Raw genomic sequence first — 17,974 nt, 5'->3', positions numbered from 1 at the left:
AGTTAAGGAAAAGTTACATTCTGTCTCTCTTGTGCTTTTAAATAAGCTTACAGTAAATAAAACAGCCACAAGGTGTATCCTTCCGCAATGTGCTTCAATGAGAATTCGTGTGTGCAAAACTCAAATTACCGGAATACCCGTAAATCAGCTATTTACGTTTCAGTGAAGCCCTGTAATCCCCTGCTGTTATCCTTTAAATTGTCTTTACCAGCCTGAATCCTGTTATCACGTCAGTACTCTCTGAATTGATTATGACCAGTGGGATTGCTTGTTGTGTGACGCCAAATTAGCTGAGCGAGCTAATTTTTTCATCAGGCATCTGCTGCGACTGACAGATTTAACCCTGATTGTCTCTCTCCTCTCGCCCTGTGGTTCACTTACACACTCTGACACATTCAGATCCTTTCTTTGGCCTGAGGCAACAGGCAGACTGATGGGTACACATTAAGTTGTCTTCTTCAGCTACACACACAGATACAGATACACTTTCTCATTCTGACCCAGTCACTTCCACCCTAACAATAGGTCAACTGCTGCTTTACTCCGCTTTGACAGTTAACACTAGGCCTGAGGCTGGGGAGGATAAACCGACACATCATTGAAGGGCTACATGACACACACACACACACACACACACACACATACACACTTTTACACATAAAACCTGAGGCTTACACTTGTCTCACACACGCACGCTAACGAAAATCAGACAGCGGCCACAAAAACGTTGAGGAATCTGCTGAGTGGTTGGTACGGCAACCGGATCCTCTGAGAGACTCCCACCGCTGGTTTTCTGTGAGCACACACATGCACGCACGCACGCACACACACACACACACACACACACACACACACACACACACACACACACACACACACACACACACACACACACACACACACACACACACACACACACACACACACGTGTGAAACCTTCTGTTTGTCCTTTTTTAAATCTTAATGTCCTAATCAGATATTTAATTGCATGATAATAAAAATGGGATTTATTCTCTTGCTCTTACTTTCTCTCTCTTTTTACTCTTCCCACCTCCTTCTCTCTCTGCTCCTTTCACTACATCTTTACTAATGTTAGGTTATATGCTTTTACCTATTTTCTCTGGCTGCTGCACCTTTCTGCTTTTCACTGCAGGTAAAAACTTTCAACAATCGGGACTAACTCTAATCCTTTGAGAATGTTTAAGCTCAAAGATTTCCTTAAACCTAATTTAGAAATAAGACCCTCAGACACAAAATTGGATATAAATGTACCATATAGTTACGCTGTTCCCTCAAAAAACAAATACTAGTGTTAATGTTCAGAAACCAGCGGCGTAAGGTGCAACATCTACCACGGACCTTTTCCTGTCGGGTTTATATTTGGCAAGAGCAATAAATTTGCTCAGTTTATTCCCTAAAAAAAAAACTAAAGCAAGCAATAAATCATTTTAATGGCACACCCAACCCAAATTAATGCAGGAGAAAAGATTTATGACGACGATTAATTCAACTAACTGAGGGAAAAGGAAGTCATGGAACCAATCTGAATAATTTTTCAACTTTGAAATCTTGTCTTATGTTTGCAACTGTGGGAAACTATTAAAACATCTACAGAGACATGTTGCTATTCTTTGGACAATTTATTGCAGCAGCTATGTACAGCCTACAGCTAGCTTGTGGCTAACGTCCCCATGCATTTGATTTAAAACCGTTAACTTTAATAAGCCAGAATGAAATAAAGATTTAATTGTGTGTCAATAAAGAAGAATGGTTTTCATTTGGTATTACCATTACAATGGTCTTATTTATGACTCAGTTTCTGTCATGGGAAAATATTAACCACACTAAAATGACATTTTTCAGTTTGCTGCAGTGCAAATTCAGTCGTTTTAAGACACTTTAGGAAATAAGTTTCCTTTCCATGCTCCACTCCTCCTTGAGATCATGAAAAAGCTGTTTAAAAAAGTTGAACAGTAATCTCTTTTATACACCTCCATGTTAATAATCCCTTCTCTTTGTGTGTGTTTAGCATAGACCAAGGCTCATTCATACAGAAACATCAAGTGCAAGTGTTTTAAGTTTCCAAAGTCTAATTCATAAAAAATAAAAAAAATCAACCTGTGAAACCTGCAGTCCGAGTTCCCAAAAATAAACACTGCTGTGGTTTCATCTCATGAAAAGAAGATGGAGGATACTCGGGCCTGGGAAAAAGCGAGTGAGGCTCTTGAGGAAACCGAGACCGAGTACATAAAGTTCTGCAAACCACCAAGAACCTGAGGGCGGTTTGAACCTAGAACATTCTTTTAAAGCTTATAAAGGGCTTTACAGAAACCACATCATGCACAGTTTGCACTTGTGAGAGTGAGTGTGTGTGTGTGTGTGTGTGTGTGTGTGTGTGTGTGTGTGTGTGTGTGTGTGTGTGTGTGTGTGTGTGTGTGTGTGTGTGTGTGTAATAGCAAGTTGGGCTCATTATTTAAATGCAGATTAAGGAAAGTGGAGAAAGTACAATAAGGGAAGAACACACAGAAGGGAGGGAGTCAGGAAGGTGTAAAGAGAGAAGAATTAATCCTCACAAACAACTACCTGCTAACATTTGAGGATTTACAGGTAAACTGCAGAACGGACAAGAAACTGACGTTTTAATGACTACTTGGGGTAAAGAAAACGTAACAGAATCTACTTTGCTTTCGATAACCTTGTGTTGCATTACATCATGTGAGACACAAAAAGAAAAAGAAGATTGACAGAGCTAGAGACATCCTAAACGCTCCATTAACAACTCTCAGTCATGACTTGTTGAAAACTGATCTGGAAGTTGGTCGAGAATGAAGACACGAAATTATGTTTTTTTACTGTTCTTTCTGACTTTGATTACACTGAGTGTATTAAAACGTCTCACCTTTCTCCTGTGATGACAGAGTGTCTCCAAAACATCCATGTGATGAGGTTTGTTTTTTACATTAAAGTTCAAGTTATTTACTCTATACACTTGTTATATCTAACTTTTGTAACTTATAACTCTCTGACTGCCTGCTTACTTTTTTATGACACAAGAGGGAATGGTTTTTGGCAAGATTTTAGTGTCACATTGGACAGATAATAAATTATTATTGGCAAAATACAGCTTTGAGCATCCAGGGAAATTAAGACCATCATCTTATAGCTCGTAAACCAAAAGTGACAAAAAGAAGGAGGGAGAAAAAGTGAAAAGAAAAGAAAAAGGGTAAGCAGAAAAAACACTCAATAAACAGGGAAAGCAGACCAGCTTCGGGCTGAAAGTAGGTCAAAGGCCACAAGTACTATTCCAGTTCAGTGTGTGTATTTATGTGTGTGTGTGTGTGTGTGTGTGGCTGGTCAGTGTATGGAGGCAGGGGACTGAGTTACATTTTAGAGCAAAATAAGGGCAGAGACAGGCAGAGAGCCGACACTCTACAGCCAGTCACAGAGGAGGATGACAGTAAACTCAGCTTAACATCCTGAATCACTAACCTTTATCATACCATACTTCTCAGCAACAAGCAGAAGAAGTATTTTTTTTTCAATCAATCCAGCAGGCGCATATATTACGCTAAAATCACGATTTCAAGCAGCAAATTACTTCTGTACTTTGTTTTAAGAATTAAAAAGAGGATAAAAAGAGCAACATTTTTTACAAAGATTGAAAAATTCAGACATGCAGATGTGAAAACAGAAAACCAGTGACTGCATAGTCAGACTGAGAAGTCTCTCCACAACAGTCCAGCAGCCGCAGGTGTCGTATGTGAGGAATCCGAGGTCGTGGTCAATTTACTTAATCTGTCAATGTCAGGTTGCCGTCAGTGGATTCTACTGACAGCCACGACCCTCTGAACCAAAGTCCAATTAAACCACCTTTAGTGGTAAACAACTTTATTTAGCTGTATTTATCTCAAAGAAATGGCCAGTGGTTTGTATAGTAAAGTATTCTGCGTGTGTGTGTCTGCAGTGTGCCTCGTGCCTTACAGATAAGGCAAGACATAGTTGGCGCAAGATAAGAAACAGTTAACACTCCTGAGTGTGTGTGATTGTTTGTGTGCTTGTGTGTGTGAACGAACCGGTGTCCTCGACCTGACTTTTATCAGCCTTTTGGAGGCAGACACTGTTACTCATTAACAACACTGATAACACATGCACGCACATGCACGCACACACACACGGTACCACCACCTGCTGTGGTCCACTTTAGTGATAAAGAGGTGGATATTTGCTGTAAGGGAGCCTTTCCTATTGACATAGCCCATATAAAGATGGAGATATAGTACGATGGAGAGAGAGAGACCGGCTTCATAAACAGCTTAATAGGAGTATTTAGTTAAATAATTGCAGATAAGATATAAAAGGCTGAATATAAATAGGTGACCCTGGAAGGACAAAACAACACACACTTTTGTGTTTTTTGTTTACTCAAATCTAACAAGTTTCATTAATCCCTCCGAGGAATAACTAGTGCTTTACATTACAAATATACTCTTTATTTAAGGTAACTGGCGCAATGTCTGTTCAGAGCGAGCCGATTTTTTGGCTCAGAGTGATATCGCTTGTTTATTCAAAGTTTAAATGTAGCCACGTGAATGTTGATAGACAGCTTCATGTTACCGAGAGAGACTTTCACTTTACACCCACTTCTGCCTATGCTTTTACGCAGACATCTGGATCTTCTTATGACCTGCATCACATCAAATCCATACTTATTGGGTCATCGTATGAATAAACATTACTTCTACCTCAAATTAGATTATATTTCTGAAAGTTTTGACTTTTGGTTTCCTTTGTTTATGACATAATAACAGAGTTGATTTTATCAAATCCCTTTAAACAAGTTAATTTATGCCTTTACATTCTGTTATTAAAGTAAGTTAAACTTTATTTATATGGCACTTTTGAATAAATAATTAGACAAAACAAAAGCAAGAGGAATTGAGGATTACATTTCGAATGAAGAAACTTAACCTTGACACACACTCAAGCTGCATGTGATAAGTAAGTATTGCTCCTTCTTCCTCCTCCTTCTTCCTCCTCCTCCTCCTCCTCCTCCTCCACCTGTGTTTTTTCTGCTTCACTTGGTGGAGAGTCAGACATTCCAAGCATGCACATAACACACACACACACACACACACACACACACACACACACACACACACACACACACACACACACACACACACACACATGCACACACATGCACACATATACAAAAACATTCCACACCAATCCTCAGCCGTGACTAAGTCCATTTGTTCAGCTCGGGTCACTGTCTCATCTTAGGCTACTGTGTGTGTGTGTGTGTGTGTGTGTGTGTGTGTGTGTGTGTGTGTGTGTGTGTGTGTGTGTGTGTGTGTGTGTGTGTGTGTGTGTGTGTGTGTGTGATTGCATGATCTTAACCTACATCTCTTTTTTCTAATGGCTCCATATGGATTGACATCTTAATGTCTCCAAAAGTCTTGCGTAAAAGGAAATTAAAGTGCGAAATGAAGAACAGGAATAACTAGATGAAAATGCATCTGTCTTAAACAAACGTGTCCTCAACATTGAACCATAAAAAAGTGCTTCATATCAATCTCTGTTCAACACTGACATTTTGCCAGCTAACATGGGATTGAGTCTGCACACTTACATCATGTGCACACCAGTAAAAGAGATAGTATCAACTGATGACAAGTGAGTGTGAGCCTCTGTAAATTAAGAGTTACGTTAACAGTAAAGCTCAGTTTCGCCCTCTGTGATGCAAAAAAACATGAATCTGTTATACATTTACATACCGAGCATGTTGATAAACATGTCTGAGAGTTATACAGTTCAAAAGACAAGCAGTGCAATTGATTTGGATCACAGAGATTAACTTAATGTTGGAGGTATTTGCACTTTTACATTTGAATCCTGTATGAAAGCAGGAAGAATTGTAGAAAACTGTTGTGAGAAGATGAAGAGTGGATTCAAGAGGATTCACACAGTTCTTTGAGAAAATTATTTTCTTTAAAAAAGATTTACAAAGTAACTGAAATATTGTAACAAAAATGTACAAATGGGGAAAACTCTTATATTTAGTATCTTCTCTACTTTTACCATTCTCCATAAGCCATTGTAAGATTAGAGGTATAACTCCAAATTAACTTTCTAACTCACAAAGTGGGCATGCTTGTTGGATTGTCAGTTTCGGTCAGTTTAAATCCACCTAGTCATTTCAGTGGGGGGATTTACAGTAAGACTCATCATGACATCATGCTGTTGGGAAACAAGGCCCAGTTAAAAAAGTTTGTCTATTATCCTGCTTTTACTCACTAGTTTATGTGAAGAAGTACTGCTGGTTGAATCATTCCTTTACAACCTAAATGTGTGAAGAGGGCGAGGCAGCAACAGAGCCTGAGAAGTGCTGATTGATAGTGAACACACACACACACACACACACACACACACACACACACACACACACACACACACACACACACACACACACACACACACACACACACACACAGACACACAATCCCAGAATAAGAGATGAAATCAGTCAGTCAGCATGTCACTCGTAGCCGTCAGTGTGGACTAATCTCTCTGTCTGCCTCTCTCATGTTTAGTTCATCTCTTCTTCTTGTTTTCCACTCATCATTCTGTAGAAATGCGAGTGTTAGTCAGAAACTGGAAAAAACACGGGAAGCACTACATTACACTCTTTACTACTTCTATACTCTAGTATATACATATCGATTATGAGGCTAAAGCTAGCTCCACATATCTTGAGAATCTTTCTTTCGATCTACTTCATTCTTGGTGGGTGTATTGATGAGGACCCAAGGATGTGCAATGTCAGGTTGATGCAACAACAATGAAATGCAACAATAATCGTGCTTTCAAATTGTTGACTCGTAATGAAAACGAATCATGAGGCCAGTGAAGATTCAGTGAAGTAAAAAAGTCTCATAATTAGTCTTTCAACGTGTAGTAGTGCAGAGGTATTGAGTATGAATGAAGCAGCTGTGCAGTGAAAACCATATATCTGGTGATGTCATTTTTGTTTGACAAACGCAAGGATTATGTCTTCCATTACGGCGGCTCCTTAAGATAAATAAACCATATAAGAAGCCTCTAAATTATCTGAAAATGTCACATGGTCACAAAGCTGAAAAAAGGCCTGATATTGTCAGCGCATGAAAAGTTGACATTCTAAAGATCCATGGGTTTTACAGTAATGCTAAAGTAAAAATACACAAACTACAAGCACCTCAGATTTGAACTTATTTCAACCACGGAGAGCTTCATACAGTAGACAACACTTTACTCTCAACTGAAACGTAATGCTGTAACAGCGACACTCCTACACTTCCTCTGATCTGAGAGCTTTCTTTCCCCCCCAACGTTCTCCATTTTCCACCACATCTCACTGCCTTCCCCAAAGCTGCGACAACACAACAGTTAAATCCCAGAAAGCGGACCCATAAGTACCGTTGTTAATTACGTGTGGAAGAATAGGCCTGTTGTGTCCCTGTGTGATAATGGTGCCAGCACAACAGAGGGATTACCTCCGGATAATAAGTATGCTGAGCTGACCAATGTGATGAAGGACCATGTAGTGGGAAATAATTAACACAGTTAACCGGTCTGCAGGCCTTTCAGCTCAACGTCAGCACTGTGTGGTTACAGCCAGGGGATTAATGTCCAGGGGTTATTTCACTGTGGCTGTAACCAATATCTGGACATACTTTATTTTTCATTTTCATACAAATCTAATCAATGTTTGGCCTGTTTCTTTGTGAAAAATGCAAGAAATGCCACTCGTGCTGTTCTCTGCTGCTTTTTTTAAATTATTAACAATAATCACCACAGGATGCTCTGTCTACTTTGGCTGCTAGTGAAATCCTGAAATAGTTGTACCACATTGTGTCAGAACACACTGTCTAAGACTCGAGGTTGTGAACTTTTGGCTTTTGTCTGCGAGCAGGAGTTCGAGCTTAATGTAGACATTTTTTTGTTACATTAAATGATTTTTAAAGTCGAGTTAATTCAGTTTTATTTACAGGGCCAAATCTCACAAAGTTGCCACAAAGGGTTTAACAGTCTGTAGACGTACAACGCTTTCTGCCCTAAGACTATTGATTCGGGAGTAATAACTCCCAAAATAAATCCTTTAAGAGGGTAAAACGTAAGAAACCTCAGGGAAAGCAACAGAGGGGGGGATTCCTCTTCCAGTACCTACAGACATGCAAAAAAACAACAAGCTTATTTCTTAATCCAAAAATTAACAGGGAAGCGCAGAAACTAGATCTAAATCAAAAGCGACAACTTTTTATTCCCCCCAAAATCTCCTTTTACAGAGAGATTCATCAAGTTTAAGGCCAAGCCACACATTTTAAATCAAGATTCACAGCACTTCAATCCCCAAATTATACAGACAAACTAAAAGCAGCAGTATGTTTTATTCAAAGACTCTCTCCTCCAAAACCTTTCAGACATTGGAATTTGACATTAACACTCACTTCACGCAATAGTTGCTGAGCTATGAGAAATAATGGGAGGGTCACTTTTTGTGTGTACAAATGATTGCAACAATGAAGCTGTCTGTAGATGTGCACCGTTTTCCTCATTTACTTTTTTTTTCTCTCCTCTCATAACGGACGATTTTTACTCCACCTTTGAGAGTGGAGGTTTAGAAAATCTATTGGTCGGACACTTTGTAGAAACAAGTTATTTTTCTAGCATATCTCGACCTTGAGAGATTTCCACAGATTTTCATACACTCAAGTAAAGCAATGTATCTCAAAGAAAACAAACATTTCAAAATGATTGCAAACCTGGGACCTTCAAATTTAGAGACAAAAAAAGTATTTGTTTAGCCGCAGTCACAGTCACCAGCGTATACATGTCCCCTCCAGAGTTCCCGTCTCCCTGAGCCCACCCCCACATCTCTCACACTCCTCTCACATTCCCCCTGCAGTATGGATTCCACATCGACAGCTGGCACTGCGGAGAAAGACGAGTGTGTTTGGGTCCTCTCATGTGTGCTGGTTTTTAACTTTGTTCCATATTTTGGGTTTTTTGGTCTTCCCACGACATACGCCACAACAAGGAACACCATCCCAGAACTGAGCCATTTGTGATCCAAAAATACTACAGCTTTCCATGCTTTTGTAGCCAGCGGTAAAAAAAACAAGAAACAGGAATGCTATTGACCTTTTATGTTCCTCCAGAATCCTATAGCCTGCTTAGAGAAAAACTTGTGTACCAAAGACTGTGTACGTTTTCACTGACAGCTCAACAGAACGAGCTCAATCCGTCAAAGCTGGAATCTACAGCAACAGCTTACAAAAAGTATTTCCTAAAGCTGTCGGCCTTAACATCCTGACCCTGATCAGCCTCCACTTCCTGGGGTCAAAGGTCATCTGTATGTCGATAAACAACCAAGGAGGGAGAGCGTGGCCGATGGTCCATAACATGTCAATCACATAGGGGACTGAGTTCATAGTGGTGGTATTTTTGGTTTAGGTTTAGGGTCCTGTCTATCACAGTCAATAACACACACACACACACGGACACACACACACATACCTGAGTGTATATGTGTGTATAGCACCCCCCACAAGAGCCAATGTGACAGACCCAAACCCAAAGAAAACAAGGGTCTGTGTCTCCTGTCCCAGCCATCACCTTTCAACATCTCATTTGTAACGGCATCAGGAATAACAGCTGGAGACTCTGTGTGAGTGTGTGTGTGTGTGTGTGTGTGTGTGTGTGTGTGTGTGTGTGTGTGTGTGTGTGTGTGTGTGTGTGTGTGTGTGTGTGGTAGTTGGGGGTTGAAGGGGTTGGAAAAGGTCTGATTGAAAGGTAGACAGGAGAGAGAGAGAGAAACCAGCAGAGACAAAGAAAGTGGCAGAGGAATTAAATTGTCAGAGAGCGAGATAGAGAGTGACAGAGAGAGCAGACAGAGACGATGTAGAGCAGCAGAGGACAATTAGCTGAGTGACACTCAGGGAGACACTCAGACCTCCCTGTGGACAGCTTTTAACGATTTTGTTCCCTTAAAAGAAAATAGTTCCTGATAATAACCTTCGACAGCAAAGTTTGTTAATTATCCAAAGTCACCTGGAACATGTATGCATGTATGTTTTTTCCTGCATTGTTAGATAGCACTAGGGGTAAAGGAGAATCTATATATATAACTTTTTTTGTAGTTTCAGTGAACTGGTCCTTTAATTGAAATGGTGACTTTTTATAAATCCTGAAAGTCAATATGTGGTCACAAATCACTTGCGTCATTTATTTTATGTTAAAGGATCCTAGGATTAATGTTAAGGATTGAAAAGTCCCACATCCAATTAAATGCATGTGGTGAACCATAAAAACACAGATGGTGCTTAATGTGCCACCAAATGTCATAAACATGGTAAACATATGTAAAAACACGTGTTGTGCTTTCAATTCTGAAGCTTTTTCTGCATTTTATTTTCTAAATGAGTGAGATGTTACGCCTGTGAAGTTATATTACTGTTGTGTAACAGGCTGCATTTGTGAGGCAGCGATACACAAAACTCCACTTATATCATGGTTGTCCACTAATGCTGATGTCAAGACTTCCATACAATTTTGGAACACATTGATTTTTCATACATAATCAACTCGATTTAGATCAAACTCTATTAGAAAAACTTGTGTTGCGTGCACAAATGTTTTACCCTCAAAACCAAGACTTTCATTTCAGATTACGCTTCACTACATTTGGGTGGTAATGAAAATAGAATTGAATGATTGAATTGATGTTTGAGAATTCTGTCTCTGACACACATGTCATGAGGTTGCTGAACAGAGACAGAGTGAGACACGGGGAGGACTCCAGTAAAGGAGTGAAAGCAGAGTGTGTGTTGTCCTGTGGGGTTCCTGGTGTGTTATTACAGTCTCCTCTGGTGCAGGCATGTGCTTTCTCTGACCCTCACACACACAAGCACACACACAGACACACACACACACACATGCACGCTCCCTGACCCCTCCCTCGTCCACTGGATGACCTTTGACCCGCAGTGCTGTGGCATTGACCAAACATACCCCAACCCCACTGAGACCACAATACATCACTGTGGCGCCACGACCCACACAGTCCTGCAGAGACAGAGGCGCTACAGAAAAGAGAGAGAGAGAGACTAATAGAATGAAAAGAGAGAAACTTGTACAATGTCACATTTAAAAGAAAGAGTTGCAAAAAAATAATCCTCCTTAACTACCAGCAACAACTAATATCTGCAAATATAACTAGGGATGCACTGATACCACTTTTTTTCAAACTAAGTACTGATACATCTACATAATTATACCATCACAGTTCTAACTATATATCATCGGATGTTCCTCACTTTCCGACTGTGACAAATGAATTACTGTTGCTGACATTCATCTTTATTCCTTATCTTCTCCCGCTGCTTCTCCCTCTCTGCTGCTCCACCTCCACAAGCACACATCACATCGTCACACCACCGCGACACAATGTCGACCCCCACAGAGAGCGACCAGACAGCCCCATTATCACCCCACCATTAGCAAAGTCAAAGCAAACATTGACTTTATCTAAATGTGGGCTAATAGCCTCTAACATTAACGGGCCTAGTAAAACTCTGAGGAAGGAGAACAGGGGTTTGTGTGTGTGTGTGTGTGTGTGTGTGTGTGTGTGTGTGTGTGTGTGTGTGTGTGTGTGTGTGTGTGTGTGTGTGTGTGTGTGTGTGTGTGTGTGTTGGAAGAGATATTTGTCCATAAAAGACAAATATCTCTTCCAAACTTCTGAAATCAAACTAAATGTATGATAGGCAATAAGAGAAAAAATAGATGAGCTGAAATATCTCATGTGGACTTTTTCTCTGTCAGCCACAGCTCTAATTGTCCAAACAGCCAACGAGACAACATCTGGCCCCCGACATTAGGATTTAACAAGAGGAACTGAAGGAGTCACTTGTGCTCTTTGAAGTGTCCCTTTGTCTCTTAATCACCATATAATTAACTAACTGACATGTGTTAATATTCCTGAGTTTCTCTCATTGAAAAAGGATAAAACGATAACAGTGATTAAGTGATTAAATAAGAAATTAGAATCTTCTTAATTTTCTTTTTTTCTTTTGCTTTAAGTTTCATCGTTGCCAAATCTAAAACAAAGTCACAGACCTGAAAAATGTTCTTCCCTAACTGAAGAACATTGTTTACTATTTTGGGATAATGCACTTTTTCTAAAACCCTCATACGTGAATCCTGATTAAAAAAGGTTACCCCTCTGGTTCCGGCTCTTCCACTGCGGCTGCCAGGCAGATGCTCCCCACCATCAGGCCGTATAATGGTTATCAGCATGTCAAATGGTATTTACGATAGTTAGCTGTGACTTGGGACGCTTTGCACGCTTAAAAAACAGGAGTGGCGGTGGAGGAGGGGGGGAGTTTACTGACGTGAGTCTATAGAGTGTGTCTGTTTACAATGAGGTAAAGTTGTATGTTTGAAGCATCTGTCTGTGGTATGCAGTCGTTTACTCTACGAGGAATCAAGATGCTCTAATCCTCCGTCCTCCACGTGAAGAGACCACAGTGGGTTTTAGATCACACAGTGTAATAACATGGTTAATCAGTGCTTCAATGTGGGTCTAGTTTAAACCGAAAATGACATGATTCTTTAAAGATTAACCCTTTTTATTCATTGGTCACCTATAACTACTTCTTAGATGGTGGCCTTTGAGACCAAGACCAGTGCTTTCCATACTGAAATACTCAGGGAGCGTTAAGTTATCATCAAATCTCAATGTTCAAAATATCTGTTACTTGAGTTATTTCTCCATTCAACAAGCCCTGCCAGTTGAACACTACTGGTCCCAGCCATTCAGGTAGGAAATGATAGTAGGGCTGAAATGATTACTCGATTAATTAGTCGATCAACAGTAAAACAATCTGGATCTGTCTGGTTCCCGCGTCCCAACAGGAGAAAATGCTGTTTTTCAATGTTTTCTATGATTGCTTACTGAAGATCAAGACATTTGAAGACGAATTTTAAATGAAATTTATGGCACAACAAGGAAATAATCGGCAGAATAATCAATAATGAAGATAAATATTAGTTGCAGCCCTGAATCATACCCTGTCAGACAAAATAAAAATACAAAATCACATGTATTATACCTTAAGCACTACTATACCAAGACAAAAGTTTGTGACCGAAGAAATCAGATGATTCTCCTTTTGAGCCGGGGGCGAACAATACTTTCTTTTAACGCCTGACTGTGGCCTTTAAGCCACTTCTGCCATGTTCATGTGACAGAATATGTATTGTATTTTTTTATTTCTTATTTGATTTCTTCATCGGATTCCAAGGAAAGATCAGGAAAAACACTCCAAAATGTCTTTAAACATGCATCTTAAAAAGTAAGCGGAACATAAGTGGGAGAAAAACATCACCATTGTGTTATACTGTATATCTCTATGGAAGGCTTCACCTACTCAGGGAAAACTACAACCACTGCAACAGACACCACTGACACCTCTATTCTGTCTCCATATCTATTCATCGCCATCTTTTCTACAACAGTTTAAAGCCCTGCTGGTTATCCGGTGCTTTCCTCTCTGCTGCCTTTGTGCCTCCTCCTCCTCCAGCCCCTTTTAACCTAACCATAATTCTCTCCTACCCATCATTGTTAGTGTTAGCATGCTAATTACATTCCTCAGTAATGAGTGTGTGGGACAGGAGGGCAGGTTGTGGGCTGTGTGTGTGTGTGTGTGTGTGTGTGTTACATGTGTTAGGTCATATTTATGGGCCTCAGCATCTGTGAGCGCGGTTGTTTACACTCAGCACTGTCTTGTCCTTCTTTGATGCTGCACGTGCATCTCTGTTCTGGCAGCTTCCATACGACGAAGATGCATTTCTAATGTGTTTGTGGCTCTTTACACTTTGGTATAACAACCAGTGAACCCTCTCATCTGTGTCTCTTTTTCCCCTCAGCCTCCCCTCTGGATAATGGGTGGTCTATACGGCACAATCAGCCGGAAAACATTAAACTGTTTAGACAGAGCTTTGCGTCAGGAAACGATGTACACAAACCCACACTCGTCATGTCATTCCTCGATGCCCTTTTTTCTTTTCTGCAAAAAATGTATATTGGGGTAGAAGACGCAGACAGGACTGTGACATGATGACACATGCTAAGGGTAATTTTAATACAAAAGCCTAGAAACTAAAATCAAAATCTCTGCTGGAGTAACTTCAATAATCACACTATCATCATCCTCTTCACCCTGCTCCAGTTGTTTGACCGTGAAGTCTTTAACAGCTGGCTTACGTAAAATACCATCTGACATGCTGATAACCATCTGACATACACGTGGCATTTCACATCACATGTACAATTAATATGTGTGTGTGTGTGTATGTGTGTGTGTGGGGGGGGTTGTGCTGAGGCAAAGTGAAGATAAGGTCAAGTGACTTTTATCTGCTCTTCAATAAAGATTGTTAAAAGATGAATGGCCTAAAATGAAGCTGTAGTTCTTGTCCTTGTAGCAAGTCAAAAATAGAATACAAGTCAAACGTTTCTTCTAACAGTGTCAAAGTATTATAGGATGGACCTTTAACTTACAAGGCTCCTACTTGAACCAGTGCCTCATTTCCATCTGTGCTTTCCATCCCATTGTACAGCTCTACTTGTCTTTATTTGGGTATGTCGCTGCATAACACTGCAGTGGCATCAACCTTAAAAACAATCATTGGAAACCAAACACATGAACGTCGGCTACTCCTCACTTGACCGTGCCCTGGTTTTGCTTGTTGCCATTTTTTTAAAAGTGAAAATTTAGAAGTGAATAATAAAAAAATAAATAATGTGAACTGATATTGAAGGCAGCTTTGCTATTTGTTTATGCAGAACAGCGTGCACCTTGCAAGGTCTGACCAATCAGTGGTCTTAACGGAGGTGATACCAAAAAAAGTAAGAGACCAGGTGCTACTCAAAAACTTTTGTCAAGCCCTGCAGTGAAAATGTGGCATTACTGTTTGGGGTTGCAGGTAGCCCAGAATGCATTGTTCTACTGCTAGTCTTTGACCCCCGTCTCAGCTGAATATGTTGTTCAGCTAAGAGAGGAGAATGCTAATCTCTCAGCTGCTCAGTCTCATGCTCAGCTACACACACACACACACACACACACACACACACACACACACACACACACACACACACACACACACACACACACACACACACACACACACACACACACACACACACACAAACATACGAACACAGAGGCCCAGACACTGGATGTAACAGCGTGGTTGTGTAAGCCTGAGTGCAGTTTATAATGTGACTCTCCATCTGCTGTAATAAAGGGAAGAAATGTTGCGTCTTTATCTCTTTCTGTCCTCTATCTTGAGTCTTATCTCTGTCTACATCCTGTGTTTTCTCTTTTACTGCCCTTTTCCTTTCTTTTCCTCTCTTCACCTGCATCTCTTCAACTGTTTCTGTCCTGTTTCCAGCCCTCCATCTCCTCATTTTTCACTTCATCTCTGTGTGTCGGCACTCACAGCAGAAAACAGCCTTCAGTGCCGTCTGATGTTCGGCCCTCACCGACACCAAGGACACCTTTGCATTTCATTGTTCATTGTTAATACAGTTGCCCTGAGTAACCCACCTTCAGTATTCATATATATCTGGGACATCTCAGTATTCACCAAGTCACTAATGTTTCTCTTTGTCATTTCTTAGAGTGCAGAGAAGCATTTCAACAATCGTTTCTATTTCTTATAGTATTTAGAACTTTAAGCCTGCAGATTGTAATTATGAGCTTGTTTTACGTTTTTAAAAAATCTGTTAGAAATCTGCCATTTGCTTTCATTCTTTTTGAGAACAGAGAACAGATGGCATGCTGCATTGCTTATTAGTTCATGTTCAAAACCCCAAATTCACAATTACATGGGATGAACCTCAAACCACGAGACCACCAAAACCCCGGATCCCTCTCATCACTAACACCCCAGTGGTGTATGAACGTCTTTCAGCTGCATCTTCACTCTTCAGTCAGTGTTAAACACACAATAATAACGTTAAAAAAAATAATAATATATATATATATATTTTTTTTTTTTTGCAAGCGTACAACAGAAACTTGTAGTTAAGGTTCTCCAGTCTTAATACTGTAATTTAACTAAGAGATAAGATCTTTCAGGCCACTAACGTCCACCCATCACAAGATAAGGAGAACTGTGCTTTCTAATAGGTTTATTATGGCATCTTGTCCCCTCTGTCCTCTTCATGATCTCCTGCCCTCTCTCTCATACCCTTCTAATCTGTTTCCTTCCCTTCTCCATTTTTTCCCCTTTTCTTCCTCCCTCTTTCCTCCCTAGTTTCTTTCCTGCTACTTCCCTTCCTTCTCTTATCCTCCAGTCTTCCCCTTTTCCCTCCTTCACCCTACTTCTTTCCCCCTCTCTCCTCTTCCCTTCCTCCCACCCTTACCCCCCCCCCCCTCTGCCTGCCCTGGTTTCATTGACAGACTGCAGGCGGTGAGGGGGGAGGAAACGCTGCGGCACTGCACAGCAAACATCCCTAATAGGCTAATCTAATCTCATCTCTTTGCGGTCTATGGGCCTGTGTTTACTTTCGGCCCCGTGTCTGCACGCTGGCTCGGCCTCGCCTCGCTGAATGCAGCTTTGTTCCCGCTGAAAACTCATCATCGGTGTGTGATGTCGGGATCGGGCGCCAACTCCACGACCGTCTGCCTACAATGCCTGCATGCTGGGGATTGTTTTCATCTATGAACAGCTCCTGTGGCTGCTGTTGTTTGTGTTTATTATGTTTCATTTAATTAAAAGAAACATGGTGGCGGACCTACTGAAGTACTGAGGGTGCTTCTCTGTATCTGACCCTGACAACAAACCTCCCACTGGGGTAGTTACGTTTTAGATTTTTAGCTGACATATTAAATGATACTCTGCAGCCAACAAGATAGCATCTATGCAAAATAAGGTAGAAAACCACAGTACATGTCTGAAACTCCCAGATGAGTGTAAGAATACCTGACAGTGACTGGATAACCGGTCAAAGTCAAATGTTTACAGACTATCTGAAGAGCAAAATGATTCACTAAGTTCACACGAGGGCAAATGTCTGCAGATATTCCAAAATCTGAGCAAATGTATCAGTGCAGAATGAGCCAATAGAGGAAAACAGAGACGTTTACAAAGCAGATTATTAAAGCACTTCGACAGAGCAGAAAGCATGAAAAAGACAGATGAGATGGTAAACCCCTGCTTCTGTCCTCCCATCATGCATTTGGCTTTAATGGGACGGTTGTTACTGATACCACAGTCAAAGCAATAGCATCAGCATGTTGCAAACAAATCCTCCTGAGTTTGAAACAGCAGTATGACCTCAAAAATGCACAAATAGTACATTTCACAATATTGAATTTACACCAGGCCTGGTGAGCTACTACAGAAGTACTGCCACATGGTGATGTCCGCTGCAGTGATTCATCTCACTGCTGGCACTCATGACTGAAACTCTCCGAGTCTCTAAACATCATCAGTGCTTCTGTTACTCACCTCTGGCAGCAGTGGACATCAGGACCACCTCCATCAGCAGAAAGACCCAGAGAAGCTCCATTTAGGTTTACTTTTCAGAAAGATGTATTCTCAGCCTTTTTTTTTTTTATCTGAAAGGAAATGAGAGAAAAAAATATGAAGTTTCTTATTGAAGGATAAGAGCTGATACATCTGGAGATACTGAGTAATTATTCACCACTGTATACAAACCATCAATTTATCAAAACTGTTGCATCGTCCATCGTCTGATTTATTCCAAAAATCTAACAGCCACATTCATCATTTTGCCATCTGATGTTTTTTTTAAATTTTTGATTAATTGCTGTCAAAATAGCTGCTAGAACAAAATAATTAAAACATAATTCACTATCAAGCGGCTGACAGCTGTTGACCATCTATGAAAAAAAAACCTGCCTTG

General features: G+C 40.5%; 1 protein-coding gene across 1 annotated transcript in view; it reads right to left on the bottom strand.

Annotated features, from left to right (window-relative positions):
- The window catches only part of fgfrl1a (fibroblast growth factor receptor like 1a), a 65,895-nt gene extending 48,267 nt beyond the window's left edge, over window positions 1–17,628 (bottom strand). Inside the window, exon 1 of the mRNA XM_054597445.1 lies at window positions 17,557–17,628. Within this exon, the coding sequence (XP_054453420.1) occupies window positions 17,557–17,617 (61 nt within the window). The 5' untranslated portion in view covers window positions 17,618–17,628. The remainder of the gene's footprint in view (window positions 1–17,556) is intronic.
- Between the last annotated feature and the right edge of the window lie 346 nt (window positions 17,629–17,974).

The sequence above is a fragment of the Anoplopoma fimbria genome, chromosome 4, assembly GCF_027596085.1.
Source record: "Anoplopoma fimbria isolate UVic2021 breed Golden Eagle Sablefish chromosome 4, Afim_UVic_2022, whole genome shotgun sequence".
NCBI lineage: Eukaryota > Metazoa > Chordata > Actinopteri > Perciformes > Anoplopomatidae > Anoplopoma > Anoplopoma fimbria.
This window is presented reverse-complemented; position numbering and strand designations above follow the sequence as displayed.